This window comes from Neomonachus schauinslandi, chromosome 2 (genome assembly GCF_002201575.2).
Source record: "Neomonachus schauinslandi chromosome 2, ASM220157v2, whole genome shotgun sequence".
Classification (NCBI taxonomy): Eukaryota; Metazoa; Chordata; class Mammalia; order Carnivora; family Phocidae; genus Neomonachus; species Neomonachus schauinslandi.
In genome coordinates, this window is record NC_058404.1 from 144,962,432 (window position 1) to 144,980,051 (window position 17,620).

Here is a 17,620-nt window from a genome sequence, read left to right on the forward strand (position 1 = left end):
CAGATAATGGAGATCAAGGAGAGAGAGGGAGGAAAACATAATGAAAGCAAAGTATTTTATTTGCCAGAATTCCTCATAAAAATAAAATTGTAACTTTTGAAAAAGTATTATAATGGCAAGTAAGGAGAAAGGTGAATTTCCTAAAGGGTGCTAAATGTGATCAGAATTATTTCATGTGAGAAAATGGAAGAACTTGAGATGAGAAAAAGAGGAGAAAGAGAGTAGAAGAAATAAATCGGTGAGATACAGAAGACCATATGATTTTCAGTGGACCTTTTTCCTCCCCAACTAGTATTTTTTTAAAGATTTTATTTATTAAAAAAAGATTTTATTTATTTATTTATTTATTTTTATTTATTTGAGAGAGAGAGAGCAGAGGGGCAGAAGGGGAGGGAGAGAGATAAGCAGACACCATGTTGAGCACGGAGCCTGACAGGGCTCAATCTCAGGACCCTGAGATCATGACCTGAGCAGAAATCATGGGCTGGGTGCTTAACCAACCAAGCCACACAGGTGCCCCTCCTCCCCAACTAGTCTTATGACAGGTTTCTAAATGCACAGACGGTCTAGAATTAGTAATGTTTGAGCTTTGCGCAGTGGCAGTATCGTAGCCAATGAGGTTTATCCGAGGCGCGGTTATTGCTAATAGAATTAGTAATGTTTGGAGATGCAATCTGGTGAAGATTTAAGATTTACACCATGATGATCACAAAAGAATGAGTAAGTTCTGGAATCTCACAGGATTTGTGCTTCAGATTCTGGATTCTTAAAAAGCCTTGGACATGGTGCTTAGGTCAAGTTTAACCACATCCCCCAGGCAAGAGGGCTCCAGCTGACATCTAGGTTATAAAGTAATGGTGACAGTATTAAATACTTACTCAGAAATGGAAGTTCTCTATGAGTACTCAGAGTTGCAGAGCATTTCCAATGCCTGTGGGATATAGCACATTTGACTGTACCTATGTCAAATGATAATACCAATGACTACCAAATTTTCTACCTATTTCTTAAGGAAAAGAACTGTAGGTTACTCACTCATATCTATTACCCAAAGTTTCCATCACAGAGATTAATAGATGGTTGATAATGAATTCTTATGAAATTAATTTGAGTGAGCCTGACAAGGTCTTGTGATATAATGGAAAGAGAAGATTGATTTGGGGACTAGAAGACCTAAGGCAAATTGTGGCTCAAGGTAACCTTAAGCAAGTTCCTTAAATTTTCTGAATTTTAGTCTTATTAATTGCAAAATGAGATAATATTACCTTTCTCAAAGTCTTGTACTAAAATGAAAGAATATAAAAGTACCAATTAAATAATAAGCATAGGAATGCAACATGTGTATGTGTGTGTGTGTGTGTAAAATATACATTTTATTGCCAGGTCTTCAAAGATTATAAGCCTTTTACATTAAAGTTTGGTACAGTAAGGACTATTTTTCTTACATTTAGAACAATGCTTTTGCTTAATTTTGTATAGCCATGGGCCCCTGTGAAAAGAGGTTCCGTGAAGCATTTTTGTGAGGTTTTAATTATAGTTTTTAGTATATCTATATGTAAATTTTAGTGACTATGTTCTATTTCTGAATGTCTAAATATCTATAAATACATTTAGTTCTTATTTAAAGTGAAATATGACTATTACTATCTTTCAGAAGAGAAAATAGGTATTCATATTGAAAGTAAGGAAACATTTTATTAAAAGCGCCTTGTCACTATTTGTACTAATATAGTGTTTGCATAAAATATCTGGCATTATTTACTCACCATTTTCATAAAAATTCAGAATTCAGAAATAATTTTACTGTTGCTATTAGTAGTATATGCCCCTTGGTGACTGTGACCTTCTTAAGCTTCTAGAGGAAGCTTAATATAGCAAGGATAGAAACTAGTCAGCATTGCAGAATTTTGGGAAGTTTTACAGGCCTCATGATTACTGTTGCACCATGGAGTTAGGAAATGATACATTCCAAGCCCAACTCACAACTATAAGTTTTTTCAAGTCTTTACAAAGATTAAAATCCTTTTTTCTAGGGCAGTATTTTTTCCTATACTCTCCTCCAAAGCATAACAACCAATACCCAGTGATAACTGGCAGGGGAAATTCCAGAGAAAGAGAGAAAATTGAGCCTCCTCAGAGAGCTCATTCAGTAATTGTTTTCTTATGAGTTCTTGGTCCTTGTAACATAAAACAAGCACCCATGAGCAAGAGAACAATCCTCAGATGGATTCAAGAACTCTTTGTGTTTTGGCTGTCAAGATTTTGCTTTCTCATAAAGATATGCTTTTCTTAGAGTCTAGAACATCAGATAATATGTCTTACAGATCAAATTGGGGAAATATATAATGCTATAAAAATTTTAACACATATGATACCAAAAGCACAGGCAACAGAAGAAAAAACCCAGATAAATTGGACTCAATAAAAATTAAGCACTTTCACACATCAAGCAGACACTATCAACAGAGTGAAAAGGCAACCAATAGAATGGGAGAAAATTTTTGCAAATCATATACATGATAAAGGGTTAACATCGAGAATAAATAAAGAACTCCCACAACTCAACAATAAAAAACCCAAATGACTCAATTTAAAAAGGGTCAAAGGATTCAAATAGACATTTCTTCAAAGAAGATATGTAACAGCTAATAAGCACACGTAAAAATGCTCAACATTACTAATTGTTAGTAATGGAAATTCAAATAGAAATAGTATAGTAATAGGAATAAGAATATTAAAATCAAAATCATTTTGAGATATCACTTCATATCCATTTAATATCTTTAAAAAGGAAAAGAAAATAACAAGTATTGACAAGAATATGGGAAATTGGAAATCTTGTGCATTCTTGGTGGGAACGTAAAATGGTGCAGCTGCTATGGAAAACAGTATGGTGTTTACTCAAAAACTAGGATTACCATATGATCCAGAAATTTTATTTCTAGGTATATACTCCAAAGAATTGAAAGCAGGGACTCAAACAGATACTTGTACACCAATGTTCATACATTATTCAAAATTCATATTCGTAACATTAGTCACAATTGCCAAAAGGTGGAAACAACCCAAATGTCCATTGATGGATAAATGGTTAAACGAAATGTGATCTATACGTATAATGGAATACTATTCAACTTTTAAAATGTTAGAAATTCTGACACATGATACAACATGGATAAACTTTGAAGACATAATGCTGAGTGAAATAAGCCAGTCACAGAAGGATAAAAAATTGTAGAGTTCCACTTATAGTAGGTACCCATAGTGATCAAATTCATAGCTACAGAAAAATAGAATGGTAGTTGACAGGCACTGGAGGAGAAGGGGTATGAGAGTTATTGTCTACTGGGTACAGAATTACAATTTGGGAATTGTAAAAAAGTTCTGGAGATGTATAGTGGTGATAGTTGCACAACGATGTGGATATACTTAATGCCACTAAACTGTGAACCTAAGAACTGTTAAAATGGTATGCTTCATTATGTATATTTTATCACAATAAATAGTTTTAACACAATAGGAAATGCCAGTGACCCTTAGAGATAAATAATAGATAGATGATAGATGATAGATAGATAGATGATAGATAGATAGATATAGATGATAGAAATAGATGATAAATAGATAAATAGATAATAGATGGGTGGAAACTTTTGAGAATTATTTAAATAATTCTTTCTTTTTAAAGATTTTATTTATTTATTTCAGGGAGGAGGGGCAGAGGGAGAAGCAGACACCCTGCTGAGCAGGAAGCCCAATACAAGACTCGGATCCCAGGACACTGGGATCCTGACCTGAGTGGAAGGCAGACGCTTAACTGACAGAGCCACCCAGGCACCCCTATTTAAAGAATTCTCAACCTGAATAAAAGTGGTGAAGAGATACAGATAGGGCAGGTTTGAATTCAGACAGATGCTTCTTAAGTTGGGAATCCAGTATAGTTTATCCAAATTCCGTTAATTATCCTTCACTTACCTCTACTCAACATATAATACTTCTGGAATATCTGTCTTAGGCTGCCAAGTTCTTTCTTTTTAGAGCTAAATAAAAAATTTCAAGGTTATGTTAGAATTAAGCTGAAAGACATTCTGAATAGTCAAAGGCAGACACAATGCAAGGGGCAAGTACAGATAATAGTCAAGGAAGGGAGCCAAGGGTCAGTACTGGAAATCCAATCTCAGTTATTACATTTAAAGAAAAAGTCGGGGGGTATAGTTAGGAGGAAAAAGAAATGGTCAGAATCTGGGGTTGCTAAAACACAGTGCAAGGCAAGAAAATATTATATGGTTCAAGAAAAAAGCCTTTAGCTTTACTTTTACGGAATGCCAACCAAGTCTTATTGAGTTGTAAGTCAGTCAAAAGAAAGTCCTAGTAAGAGGAACTTGGTTTTCATATTTTATTCTCTATGTACAGAACTCATATTTATTGCATTCTTTTTCCATCTCCTTATGTCTCTCTTCCTATCTTCTGTTTTCATTTCTTGCGTCATCACAATTCAAATCATATGAAGATCTTATTAACATTGGATGAGAGAGAAGAGTAGGAAGTTGAAACTGTGTGGAGAACAGCTGGTGGCCAAGAAGTGCACTTGAACTCAGACAGGATTGGAGACAACTAAGTCAACTGAAGCAACAAATCCCAGTTAAGGCACTTCCATGGTTTATTATATGTCCAAAGGACAGTGGAATCTCAGACAGTCAGTAGGATCAGAAGGTCCACTGAAGTAGGCAGGAAATTCCAAGTGATGGCTCAGTTTGTTCTGGGAATGAGGATATGATATGTCCAAATGTGATAAGATTTCTGTTAGGGGGATGGGACAAGGAGGATGAAGAATTGTCTCTAGACTCAATGAGTGGAATTGCCTGGAACTACACCAGTCTGGTTAGTCCAATTAATGCTTGAGATTAAAGTGAGAGGAGAGGACAGAGGTAAATGATAGAGTAACTACAGAGAAAATTCAAAGTGATGCTTAAGTCAATGAGTCCTGTTTTTTGACCAAGGCCAGCACAGAACACAGATACAAGGAGATATTAATTCAAGGACAAATTATTGGGAAACATGGTTAGATAGAAGACCGTGGGAGCTAACGGCCCATTGATTGGGTTGCTGGAACCTGCTCCTGAGTTTAGTGCTTATATTTTTATTCATCCTGTCAGTATACACCTAAGAACTGGGGAAAACTGAAGTTCAGGCTTAGCCCATCTGTTGAGCCAGCTATAGGTAGCTGGGGAAAACAGGGTGAAAAAGAGACAATCATTAACACTTGATTGCTTTCAGCCCTTATCTCTCTTTTGTTGCTGCATTTCTTTTTCATTGGGCCTGGTGAAGACTCAAGGAATAATTTGACTTTTAAATCATATTTATTGAATGGTATCTTATTCATATTTCTCAACTCTGTCATTCCAGATACAAAAAAAACCCCAAAACCAAAACCAAAACTACAGCCCTAAAACATAAGTGGTCCAACATTGATTATCCAATCCTAATCTAAGGAAAGTAGATCTAAATGGAACTGTAGAATTAATCATAGAGGAATATCTGTAGTGCCAGATTTGACTACTAGATAAACATTTCTTTGAGGGCTTAGTTGTTATCAGTCAATTCTGTTATTGACTGGCAGCCAAAAGAGTTTGGCTTGGCAAGTTCCGCGTTTTAAGATAATTTAAATTATTATGACTCTAGGCACACCATGTGTTTTCCAGTTCACCACAATACCTATGACCTCTTGCTGATGGTACTTCGCTGTTATATACATTTTTCTAACCTGTTTGGTCACTGAATACGATTATAATTATTATAGAAGAACCTTGATATATTTTGCGAAATATAGCTGGAGATTTGGCAAGTCCTCAAAGCCCAGCATAGTTCTAGTAGCAAACCTCAAGAAAAGAAACACAAAGCTGCACAGATGTGATGAATGATAAGCTTACCTCCATCGCTGCCTAAGGGCCATGCTCCCTACAGATCAGTTTCATAGCCCACATACCAGGTTTATTGTTATTGGCAGAAAACAACAACTTACTACATGCTGTAGGTTATTTATTTATTTTGTTCCCATCTCCCTACTTATCTTTTTAAATAGACTTATTTTTAAAGAACAGTTTCTGATTTACAGAAAAATTGAGATGACATTACTGAGAGTTTCCGTATGTCCTACACCCAGTTTCCAGGATCATAAACATCTTAACACTAGTAGGGTACCAATACCATTACATTATTGTTACGGACTGTTTTGTCCTTTCCAAACTTATATGTTGAAATCCTAACCCCCAAAGTAATGGTATTAAGAGGCGAGGACTTTGGGAAGAAATTAGGCCATGAGAGTAGAGGCCTCTTGAAAGGGATTAGTGCCCTAGTGAGAAAAGACATGAAAGCTTGTTCAGACTCTGCTTCCTGCCAAGTGAAATAACAAACAGGACTCAGAAGACTGCAACTGAGGAGAGGATCCTTATTAGAACCTAACCAGCCTGGCATGGCTTTCCAACCTCCAGAATGGTGAGAAATAAATACCTGTTGTTTATAAGTCACCCAGTCTATGGTACTTTTTTATAGCCGCCCAAATTGACCAAGACAATATTAACTGAAGTCCGTACTTTATTCGGATTTTCACAGATTTTACCTGATGTTCTTTTTCTGTTCTAAGATTAATCCAAGATACATTACACTTGTTGTCATGTCTCCTTAGGCTCCTGTTAGATATAATAGTTCCTCAGAACTTCCTTGTTTAAGATAACCTTGACAATTTTGAGGAGCGTGGTCAGATATATTGTAGAATGCCCCTCTACTGGAATTTTTCTGATGTTTTTTTTATGATTAGACTGGGATTGTGGGTTTTCAGGAGGAAGACCAGAGAGATAAAGTGCCATTTTCATTACATCATTGCATTCCATCAATACAATTTATCACTGTTGATGTTGACCTTGGTTGACATAGTGTTTTTCAGGTTTCTCTGCTGTAAAGTTACTCCCCCCACCTCCCCCTCCCATAATGTAATTTGTTTGGAATGAAGTCACAATGCACAGCCCACACCTAGGAGTACATAGTTACATTCCATCTCCTTGAGAAAGGAGTATCTGTGTAAATTATTTGGAATTCTTCTGCATGGGAGATTTGTCTCTTCTCCATTTATTTATTTACTCAACCACTTATTTTTATCAGTATGGACTCATGAATATTTTTGTTATGTTTGTTATAATGCACTGTTTTATTTATTTTGTTCTCAATTTGTTCAAGCTTTGGCCATTGTTCCAGCTTTCAGTTGGTTCATGGTCTTCTTTGACGTGCTCTCATCAATTTTTTTTGGAGGGAAGCACTTCCTTACTTTCTGATGCTAGATGCTTAGGACTTCTTGTATAGTTCTTGATCCAGTCTTATGATCAAACATTTCTCCAAAAAGCTCTGGTTCATTTTATTGGAAAATGGTGTGTTTGTTGCTACTACAGTATCATCACTTCTAAGTCCTATCAGTAGACAAAGGAAGGAAATATATCTGTATTTACTAACCTCTTTATAAGTATTCCTATGTGTATCCATCTATATCTATACTAAGCTAAATATGAGTTCATATTGATGTCTCTAACTCTAATTCATTACTACATAGATTATTTTAATCTCTTCCTCTTGCTTATCTGAAAGCTGCTACTACAACAGTGAGGACCTGGCTCCCAGCAGCCAGGTTCATTTATTTAGTTGTTCAATTATTTAGTTCATTTATTTAGTTGTTCAATTACATTGTTCAGTTACATGTGTAGCAGCATCAGAATTGTCAACCCATACTCTCTTATACCACAGATTTTTTCAAGAGTCAAAATTTCAAAAGTTAAATCTATAAAAACCAATGTATTGTGTCTAAAGCAAGTATGAAAATGGCATTCATTCTATTCTTAATAAATGCCACACAGAGCATCCCATATTTTTAAATCAGACTTCATATATCTTTGTTCATTATTAGATCCCATCAAAATTTTAAATAATTGGAGAAGATATGGATTGAAACATGAAACACACAGCATATATAAAATCTATGTAATATTACATATGGAAGATATAATCTAAATTTTAATATTAGTTGCTACTAACTTGTACTTCTATTTTGAGAGCAGACAAAATGAAACTGAGAATCTAAGTAAACTGGGACACTGAAAAGATTCCTTCAAGAAAAAATTTAGTGCTAGAAAAAGGACTTACAAGTAGAAATCAGAGTGCATTTCATGTCAGCACAGAGGTTTCATTCAAGTTTTGCGAGAGGAGCTCATAAATAGGAGATTTTTAAAAACATCCAGATATATTTATAAATGGAATCAATAATAACAAGTTTTCTTTTGAGAAGTTTCGAATGAGCTGTTTACTAAATGTGACTGGCATATACTGGAGAAGAATAAAGCTAGTGTGGAAAGTTGGTAACAGGCTGACTCACATAAATCATGTTAAGGCTGCTGGAGACCAGTAGAGACCTAAGCAGAAACAAGTTGTGACTTTAATAAAACATGTCTCCATATGGGATTCCTAAGGGGCCTGGTGAAAACCTTTGGAAGCATAAAGAAAATGTAAATCCAGGCAGAGGTATCTCTTAGCATGCTTTCCCATAAGCATTTCATTTAGGGAAACACTAAAAATATAAATGCGAAGGTATTTTGAACAGCATGGGATGAACGGCAGATTAATTGAAGATGCAGACAATGAAAAGAACCACGTCATAACATGATGAAAACATGAGCTAAATCGTGCCCTATGAAATAGAAATGCTAGCTATATTAAGATAGATCTTCAGCCCAAGCACCATGATTTTTTACACAGCTATCAGAACATTCTCTAGATAGGTCTGAAGCAGACTTTATGTGGAAATATCTGCAAATGTTTCCCATCTTAATTTTCCAACATACTCTTCTTTTAAGTCTATCAGCTTACTAAAAGATGTTGAAAAGTCTTGTAACAATAATATTTACCCAACTTGATTTTTATCTATGGGAATGCAAAAAGTGTAGAAAGCCCTCTTTCTTCCCTCACAGGGAGTTGGGTTCTTTGACCCTTAAGTAATCTTTTGAAGAATTCCTGATTGCTCCATCTGTAAATCTTGAGGAAACAAACAGCTTGGTATTTATTGTGTTACATTGAAAATTTCCCTATCTGCTGTCTGTGATCTCTGCAAATTCAGCTGATGGTTACTGAACGTGGGGCAATTGTTTGCTGCTGTTTCTTTTTTTTTAAGTGAGTAATGGAGTAATTATTGCTTTTTAAGCTTTCTTTTGTTTTTGCAGGGTTAATACAGTCTTAAGCAATTTTTGTTTGTTATATTTCTACCACAAACCAAAAGCAAAACTTTTTCATCTTATCTTCTTAAGTTTTCAAACATAACCTGTGTGGCAAAACAGGTGTATTATAGTAGGAAATTATTATCTGCTTTGTCAAAATCTTGATAATAAAAGAGTTTGCTTAGGTAATTTTAACCTATGAATCCATGTTTTGGTACATTTCTAGGAAATACACAGCAATTATGAAAATTATTTGATTTTGTATGTTGTACATATGATGTATTATGTATCATAGTATTTTACAACTCATGCAGTTTTAAGGAACACTTTATTATTATCTCTCCATATCTTTTTATTTTGTGTGTGTGTGTCTATGTATTTACATTTGTGTTTCTACTTGGTAAAATTAGATTTGTAATTTGTATTCCACAAAAGTGGATTAAAGTTATGGAGTAATAGATTGCATGTTAGAGTTTGTGTCTAAGTCTGTGTCTATACAAATAAAACCCATGTCTATATACATAATTTTACTAATATCACTTATGCAAAATAAAGTAAAAATTTTCAGTTCAGCAAATTGACTGGCTTTTCCTTCTCTTTCATTCTTACTCTCTTATTTCTTTTTCTTTCTCTTATTCTTTTACATTGTTCTTTTTTGGCTTGTTTACATGATGCCTAATCTCTAGTTTGATCTGATGTGGAGCTGGGGCTCAATCCCAGGACCCTGAGATCATGACCTGAGTAGAAGGCAGATGCTTAACTGACTGAGTCAGCCAGGTGCCCCTTGATGGAATACTTTTGCTGTCCTATAGCAATGACAGCGTAGATGAGAAAGTGGAGAAAATCCTTTAGCACATTTTAAAGGCACCAAAGATGAAATTAAAAAGTAGATTTTTTGAGAAGTAGTCATTATTAAGATTTACCAGATTGGTGCAGATGTCTTCACCTGGCTTTCAATGTTGGACACTGATCATACTAACAATGTGTACTTAACACAGTAAGAGGTTTTGTATAAAGTTGGGGGTTCTTTGATGATTCATATTATCTACTTATTTATCAAAATCTTGAGAATAAAAGATTCTGCTTAGGTAACTTTAACCTATGAATCTATTTCTTGATGCATTTTTAGCAAAAAAACAAACCCAAAATAGCAATTATGAAAATTAGTCAATTTTGCTTGTTGAATGTACTATGTATGTATTTTACAATTAATGCCGGTTTAAGGTGAGCACTTTATTATTGTCTCTAATCAAATTAATAATACAAATAGCATTAAAAATCCCCCAAGATCAGACTTTTGAATTGTTTTTTTTTAATGGTTTCTCACTTCCTTTTGGGAGGAGACCCAGGAAGAACAGCCTGTAAGGTTCACAATTTAAAATGAGAGTAATTGGAATCTACTAGAAGTTTTCAATTCCAAATCTAAGCCCTTTCAAGATTCCATAGTCCATTTAGTATAGCTTGAACTGTTAGTATTTGTTTTGCTTCATGCCAAACTCTACCCACACTGAAATTATTTCACTTCTCAATTTGTGACATGTTCTTGCCTACAAATTACTTCTCCCCCGATATCTAGACCATCCTTCTCCATGCATCCTTCTTCCCTTTGTGTAGCTAACTCCTACTCACCGTTCAGACTCTAGTTTAGATTTTCTCAGTGAAGCCTACTCGAGTTAGGTTAGATAACTCTCTGCTATCTGCTTCTGAAAAATCCTGTATCTTTCCTATGAACATTTTGTTAAAATTTCTTCTCTGCTATCTGTTTTATTCACTCATATAAATTCACATTTATTTATATGAGATCCGCACGATGAGAGACTGCAAAGGGTGGTAAGCCAAGGGAACTTGAATCTGCGGAGGACAACGTAGATATGAAACTCGGGCAGAACTCTGAGGAAGAAGAGGCCCTCTAAGGGATCTGAGAAGAAATAGAGGCAGGGAGAAATCACCTCGAGAGGGAAACAGCATTTTTAGGAATGGTGAGTACCAGGGTTGAATTTCCGGTTGGTTCCTGGTTGCGCATTACTCATAAATCTTTCATTAATGTTATTATGCTGCACAGTTTTGTAAGGAAGTATATTGGGAATTAGAAGAGAGAAAGAATGGGCTTTGTGCTCCACACTGCAGATAATGTCGACCCATGGAAAAAATGGGAGCTGCAGGTACCTGAGTAGTTGTAAGGAGCTAAATGACATAGCAAAAGCAGGTTGCAATGTGAACCAATGAGTGAGAAAATAGGAGAGGACACTTCCTCCCTCAACATTGTGGAGCTTTAAAAGAAAGTGGACTTAAAATACCCAAAAGCAATAGTAAATGAGATGGGAGGTAGATAAGTGTGAATCAAAGTTCTAAGATCCATCTTTTTTGACTAGAAATGTAAAGTTAGGCATTGATAAGTTGGATTTCTTGAAACTATGGATTGTTGTTCTTCATCATGTGGTAAGTTTTCAGTCATTGTCACTTCAAATGTCTCTGACCCTTTCCTTTCTCCTCCGCCTGTAAAAATCCAACTAGACATTGGTAAGACCTTATCCCCAAATCCGCCATGTCTTTTCATTACTTTTTCCTATTTACTACCTCTTTATCATTCTGATGTGAATTCCAGATAAAGTCCTTTTGTTTTAGTTCCTGGATCTCCGATTTTCTTTTCAGCTGTGTCTATTCTGGTATAAAACTTCTCCATTGAGTATTTTAGTCAAACTATTATAATTTTTACTTTTAAGAGTTTTGTTTGAATTATTTACAGATATGCTTGGTCTTTAATCATATTCAAGCTTCCTCATCTCATATGTGTCTGTTTTACTCCTCAATGAGCAGAGAAGTGCTTTGTAAAGAGTATTCACTTCCCTCTTTCATTGAGTGCTCAGCTGTGCTAAGCTGTACAAACACCTGGGTTGGTTAATTAAAAATCTGAAGTCAGCTTTATTAGCAAAATGGAATACAAGCTGCGGGGGTGAGAAAATTTCCATCATTCTATGCAAGGGACTACTGTTTGTAACCCATCTCTGGAAAAGATATCTGTTTTTCTACAGAGGTTTGTAATTTTCCACATAATATACAAAATGCTAAGGGAAGCATTTATGTTTGTTTGTTAGATTTTATTTATTTATTTTGAGAGAGAGAGAGAGAGAACCAGGGGATAGAAGCAGAGGGAGAGAGAATCCCAAGCAGACGCTACACAGAATGTGGAAAGCTACATGGGGCTTGATTTCATGATCCTGAGATCGTGACCTGAGCTGAAATCAAGACTGAGACACTTAACTGATTGAGCCATCCAGGTGCCCCAAGAATTTATGTGTTTTGTTTTGTTTTGTTTTTAAGATTTTATTTATTTGACAGAGAGAGATACACAGCGAGAGAGAGAACACAAGCAGGGGGAGTGGGAGGGGGAGAAGCAGGCTTCCCGCGGAGCAGGGAGCCCGATGCGGGGCTCGATCCCAGGACTCTGGGATCATGACCTGAGCCGAAGGCAGACGCTTAACGACTGAGCCACCCAGGCGCCACCTATGTGGTTTTTTTTTAAGATTTTATTTATTTATTTGAGAGAGACACAGAGAGAGAGGGAACACAAGCAGGTGGAGTGGGAGAGGGGGAAGCAGGCTTCCCGTGGAGCAGGGAGCCCGATGCGGGGCTGGATCCCAGGACCCTGGGATCATGATCTGAGCTGAAGGCAGAGGCTTAATGACTGAGCCACCCAGGAACCCCAGAATTTATGTTTTTTAACTCAAAGTATTTTTAATGTAAAAAGATATAAAATAATAACTTTTAAAACTATCAAAGAAAGATAAACACCTGATGACTTTGACAAGAAGTTTTATTTTAAATATTTTAGGGTTACATCTATATTTCCATACATCAAAAACAGAAAAAAATCTCTTTGGGAACACATAAAAGCATTTTAAAGTCAAAAAATAAAGTCAGTGTTTAAAAACACAATAATTTAAGTGAAATTATTAGAATCCATTTGTAAATAATAAATAAGTTTTATCTAGCAAGAAATTACTTTGTTAACATTGCCTGTTGAATTTTTGCTGTTTTGAGAAACAATTCTAACTCAGGGTTCTGATGATTCAACACAGCACTGCACAACAGGGTTGCCTGTGATAAGACAAGACTGGGAATATCAAAAATAGGATTGCCAGTTCAATGAAAATTTCAGATAAATGATGATATACTAAAAAATTTAGCCATTGTCTGAATTCAAAATTAATTGGGTGTCTGTTTTTAATTTTGCTAAATCTGGCAACCTTGTTGAAAATAGTTCTCTAATACAACATCATTTAATATTAAAATAAATATAAATTCACTACCATCATTCTACCGGCCTATCAACAATACTTCCTTTCCCATTTTTCCAAATTTATGCACACATATTCCTATATTTATTTCTTAAATAAATATATAAATAATAAATAAGCAAACAAGTTTCACTTGAACATAATTCAGACAACATGAGAAAAAGTTAAAGTGCTTCCACATGTCCTCACATCTCTGTGAGGTAGGATGGTGGCTGATACTTCTTCTCCAGTTGAGGAATAAAGAAGAAACCAAGACAAAGTTGAACAGGGACTGGTGCATCCTGGCCAGCAGGCTGGGGTGGAACAATGTAACAACAACAAAATATATCCAGGATTTTCAGCTAAGTTTGAATTTACAGTAAACAATGAATAATATTTTTAATGTAAGTGTGCCTAGATATTGCATAGGACAATGTATATGAGACATTGGAAAAAAACTATTCATTGTTTTACTTAATATTCAAATCTAACTGGGCATATTGTATTTTATCTGCCCACCCCACACCAGACCCACACGGAACATGAAGTGCTGAAGTAGATTTCTTTGAAGTCTTATCGGCTTGGAAACCATGGAGAATGTGCTTATTTGTTTAATGATTCCTGTTTCTCAGCCCTGAAAATAAATAAAATAAAAAAATTAATTAACAGTGTTCTAATAAGGAGGAAAGTATCGTTCTTGAATATATATTTACGAGGGAAATGAATAGTCTTAGATATTCATGTGTCAGAAGTATCCTAATTTTCAACTGTGAATAGAGAGACAGATGTTATCATCCAAGCCAGGACTCTTCTGAGAATGAAAGGGAACCACACCAATGATACAGGGTGCAGGCATAAGCCCAGAGTTCCCTGGTCAAACTGAGATGTATGGTCTTCCCAGTCAAGAATACAACTAATTCACTATTGCTACTTTTTTTTTTTTAATCAAAAGGACAGATCCCCCAAAGAGTAGAATTCCAGCAGCAACAGAAAATTTATAGGCTAACTTCTAGACTGTATGTCTCAGGATAAATGAAGAATCAAACAAACCAACCAACCAAAAAACACAACTTACCTCTTCAAAAACACCTGCACAACCTTCTGTACCCATTTTTCCTTGGGGTCCAGGCACACCTCTTTTCCATTGACAAGCTTTACACTGAAATGAGAGAGATATGATTAAATCAGTACTTAGCAGGTTTCAGACATCCCTTTGCCCTTCAGTTTGTGGTTCCTGAAGTACGAGCATAAAATCTGAGTCCAAGTCCTTTTTAGTTACGAGGCATGGCAGTTACCATATTTAAATGCCATGGAGACAAAAAATCTTTCTTTTCTGTTCTGCCCACTACTGTATTCCTGTACCTAGAACTTTGCTGGATACTTCCACCTTCCTCTGTTATAGGTTTGCTGTAGTTAACATATCTAATCACTTTTGAAAGTACTTACATGATTTCTGAGTTTTCACAATGTGGGCCTCTGTCAATTACTCTCAGTTCTTTGATATATTTGGGATGGAAAAGCGAGGAGTGAGTATTTATGCACTGGCATCGAAGTTCTGAACTCACTCTTGACAGAACTGCGGCTGTGAAAAAATAATAAAAACAAGGATTAATTTCATCCCAAACATGGCTCTGCTAGCTACTCTCTCCTTAATTCCCACCTGATAATATGGTGACTGTATGTTTGGTAAACATCACCTCTTTAGTAAAGTCATTCTTGAGGGAGAAGCCTGGATATTCTCCTAGCCCCTAAGTTCAATTAAAAGAACAACAGCTGTCATTAATGACAGCATTGATTGACTTCCTTCATAAAGACTTGGAGTTGTCTTTGTGAAATGTTGACATCCTTATGGTACTTTTTCTTCTAGTTGGTATTGTGTAATCTTCTGTGATACCACAATGCTATTTATAGTATGTAAACTAAGATTCAACCACAGAGAAATTGCCTTCAGAACGAATTAATAGAAATATGTAAGTTTCACAAAGATGTCTCTTATCTTAGCAAAATCTGTAATGCTTAATGGAAAAGAAAAAAAATGTGAAAACAAGCATTTCTAACTGTATTTCTTTCATGGGAGGGATCCAAGAAGATTGACAATTTGTCAGGGTGTCTTTAAATCCAAGAGGAAATGATAGCGTCTGAAGCTTGTCAATAAAACTGCACGTGGAGTAAAGTTACCCGAGTTACCTCCCTCGATATTAATAAATAATATGGGTAATTGTGGCCCCTCATAAGATATACTCTAGGGGCGCCTGAATGGCTCAGTTGGTTAAGCATCCGACTCTTGATTTTGGCTCCGGTCATGATCTCAGGGTCGTGAGACTGAGCCCTGCATCTGGCTCCTCGCTCAGCGTGGAGTCTGCTTGAGATTCTCTCTCTCTCCTTCTCCCTCTGCCTCTTCTCCCACACACTCTCTCTCTCACTCTCTAAAAATAAATACATCTTTTAAAAAAAGATATACTCTAAATTGCAGATTTATATTAATGCATTTATATGTATGCATCCTATAGAGTATGAAAAATAGGAATGGGGTGTCTCTATTAATCAAACTTTATACTTTTCTAAGTATTGTAGAGATAAAACCTAAACAATTAAAGCTTCAATTTAACATTAAGTGACTGCAAATATTATTTCCTTTACTTGAATAAAAAGGATGTTTGCTATTAAAGCATTAAGGGCAATCTTGCTATCTGAGGATCACATTTAGACACAGGAAAACTCCATGGACCAGAAAAGTCTGCTTACCTTCACACAGAGCTGCAGAAAGCAGGAAAACTGCCAAAAGAGCAATAGCCAGCTTGGAAGTCATGTTGACACAAGGTGCCTTCGTTCTGGTTTCTCCCTGGCTCTTGTCCCAGATGCTGGTGAGCTCTGCTGTCCCAAGGGACTTCTGTTGGACGGAGAGCTTCTGTGGCTTTTTATATTATTCAGAGCAGCAGAGAATATGCACCCTCATTCTCGCATTATGTCAGAGGAAATTCCACAATATGCAACCATCCGCCTGCCCTTTGAGAGCAGACTGAGTCATCAGACTCCTCTAATTTGTCTCATCAAATTTTTGGCAGGATCGAAGTTCTATTGGATCTTTAACAGAATTTAATTTATTTTATTTAAAAATATATTTGTTTTAAAACATGTTTAAAAACCATTGTTAGATATTCAAGCTTCTTTGATACATTATTATCAGTTGTACTTTTTTATGTATAAATGAGTTTATTGTACTATCTGGCAGTTGTTAGAGTAAGGTCATTTATGATTACCCTTTTAGGGCACGGTCATTTCTTTAGGTAAATTATGTGTGCTGCAGTGATAGAGAAGGTAATCTCGTCAACCACTTTTATTGAAGACATAATTTTGAGAAGTCTTTTTCTGAGTGTTTTGGAAAGTTTCCAGGAACTATTACCATTCCCAAGGAGCATATTACAACTCTTCACAAGGTTTGGCTTTCTAATGTATGTTTGAAAGAATGAAAAGGCACATCTTCAGTTCCAAAAATATTTATCAAGTAACTTCTGAGTAATGTGGGGATCTAGAGATAGATAAGACTAAATACTTGTTTTCAAAGAGTTTGGTCTATCAGAAGAAGAAAGTGATATAAGGACCTTACTGTAAGTGGTACTGATATGTTAATTCCAACAAGGGCATAAAGACAGAATATTCCATAAGCAGTGTGAGCAGGATGTTGAAGGATGAGAAGATGGAGAAAAAGAGCACATTCTACATAAAGACATGGTTCAAGGACAGGTGAATGAAGATATGTCTATGCTCTAGGAAGCGGTTCACTGGGGTTATTAGGTTGGGGTGGGATGAAGTGGTATCTAATGGAAAAGTAAGCAGTGTATGCTTGGTGGATAAAAGTTCAAACTCTGCTTCAGCCACCTAATTTTTGTATGACTTTTAAACTTTCTGACTTCCGGTCTCTGTATCTACAAAATGGGTTTAATAACACCCCCATCTCATAAAGTTAATTTATATAAACTTCCTGACTTAACTTTTAAACTAGTAAATTCTCACTTATTCCAAATGCTGTGACTTATATTTCTCATCTTTGTCAGATTACTGATTTCCATACTGCAAGGATATTCAACCAAC

General features: G+C 35.7%; 1 protein-coding gene and 1 pseudogene across 1 annotated transcript; one reads left to right on the plus strand and one right to left on the minus strand.

The window, feature by feature from the left end:
* The first annotated feature begins 585 nt into the window (after positions 1-585).
* LOC123324106 lies at positions 586-744 on the plus strand (annotated as a pseudogene).
* A 12,303-nt stretch (positions 745-13,047) lies between these two features.
* Positions 13,048-16,516, minus strand: CXCL8 (C-X-C motif chemokine ligand 8). The gene is made up of 4 exons (XM_021702264.2): positions 16,274-16,516; positions 14,975-15,110; positions 14,604-14,687; positions 13,048-14,162 (listed from the first exon to the last, which is right to left on the minus strand). Exons 1-4 carry the CDS (start codon positions 16,335-16,337, stop codon positions 14,132-14,134), a joined length of 315 nt encoding a protein of 104 aa, XP_021557939.1. The 5' UTR covers positions 16,338-16,516; the 3' UTR covers positions 13,048-14,131.
* Between the last annotated feature and the right edge of the window lie 1,104 nt (positions 16,517-17,620).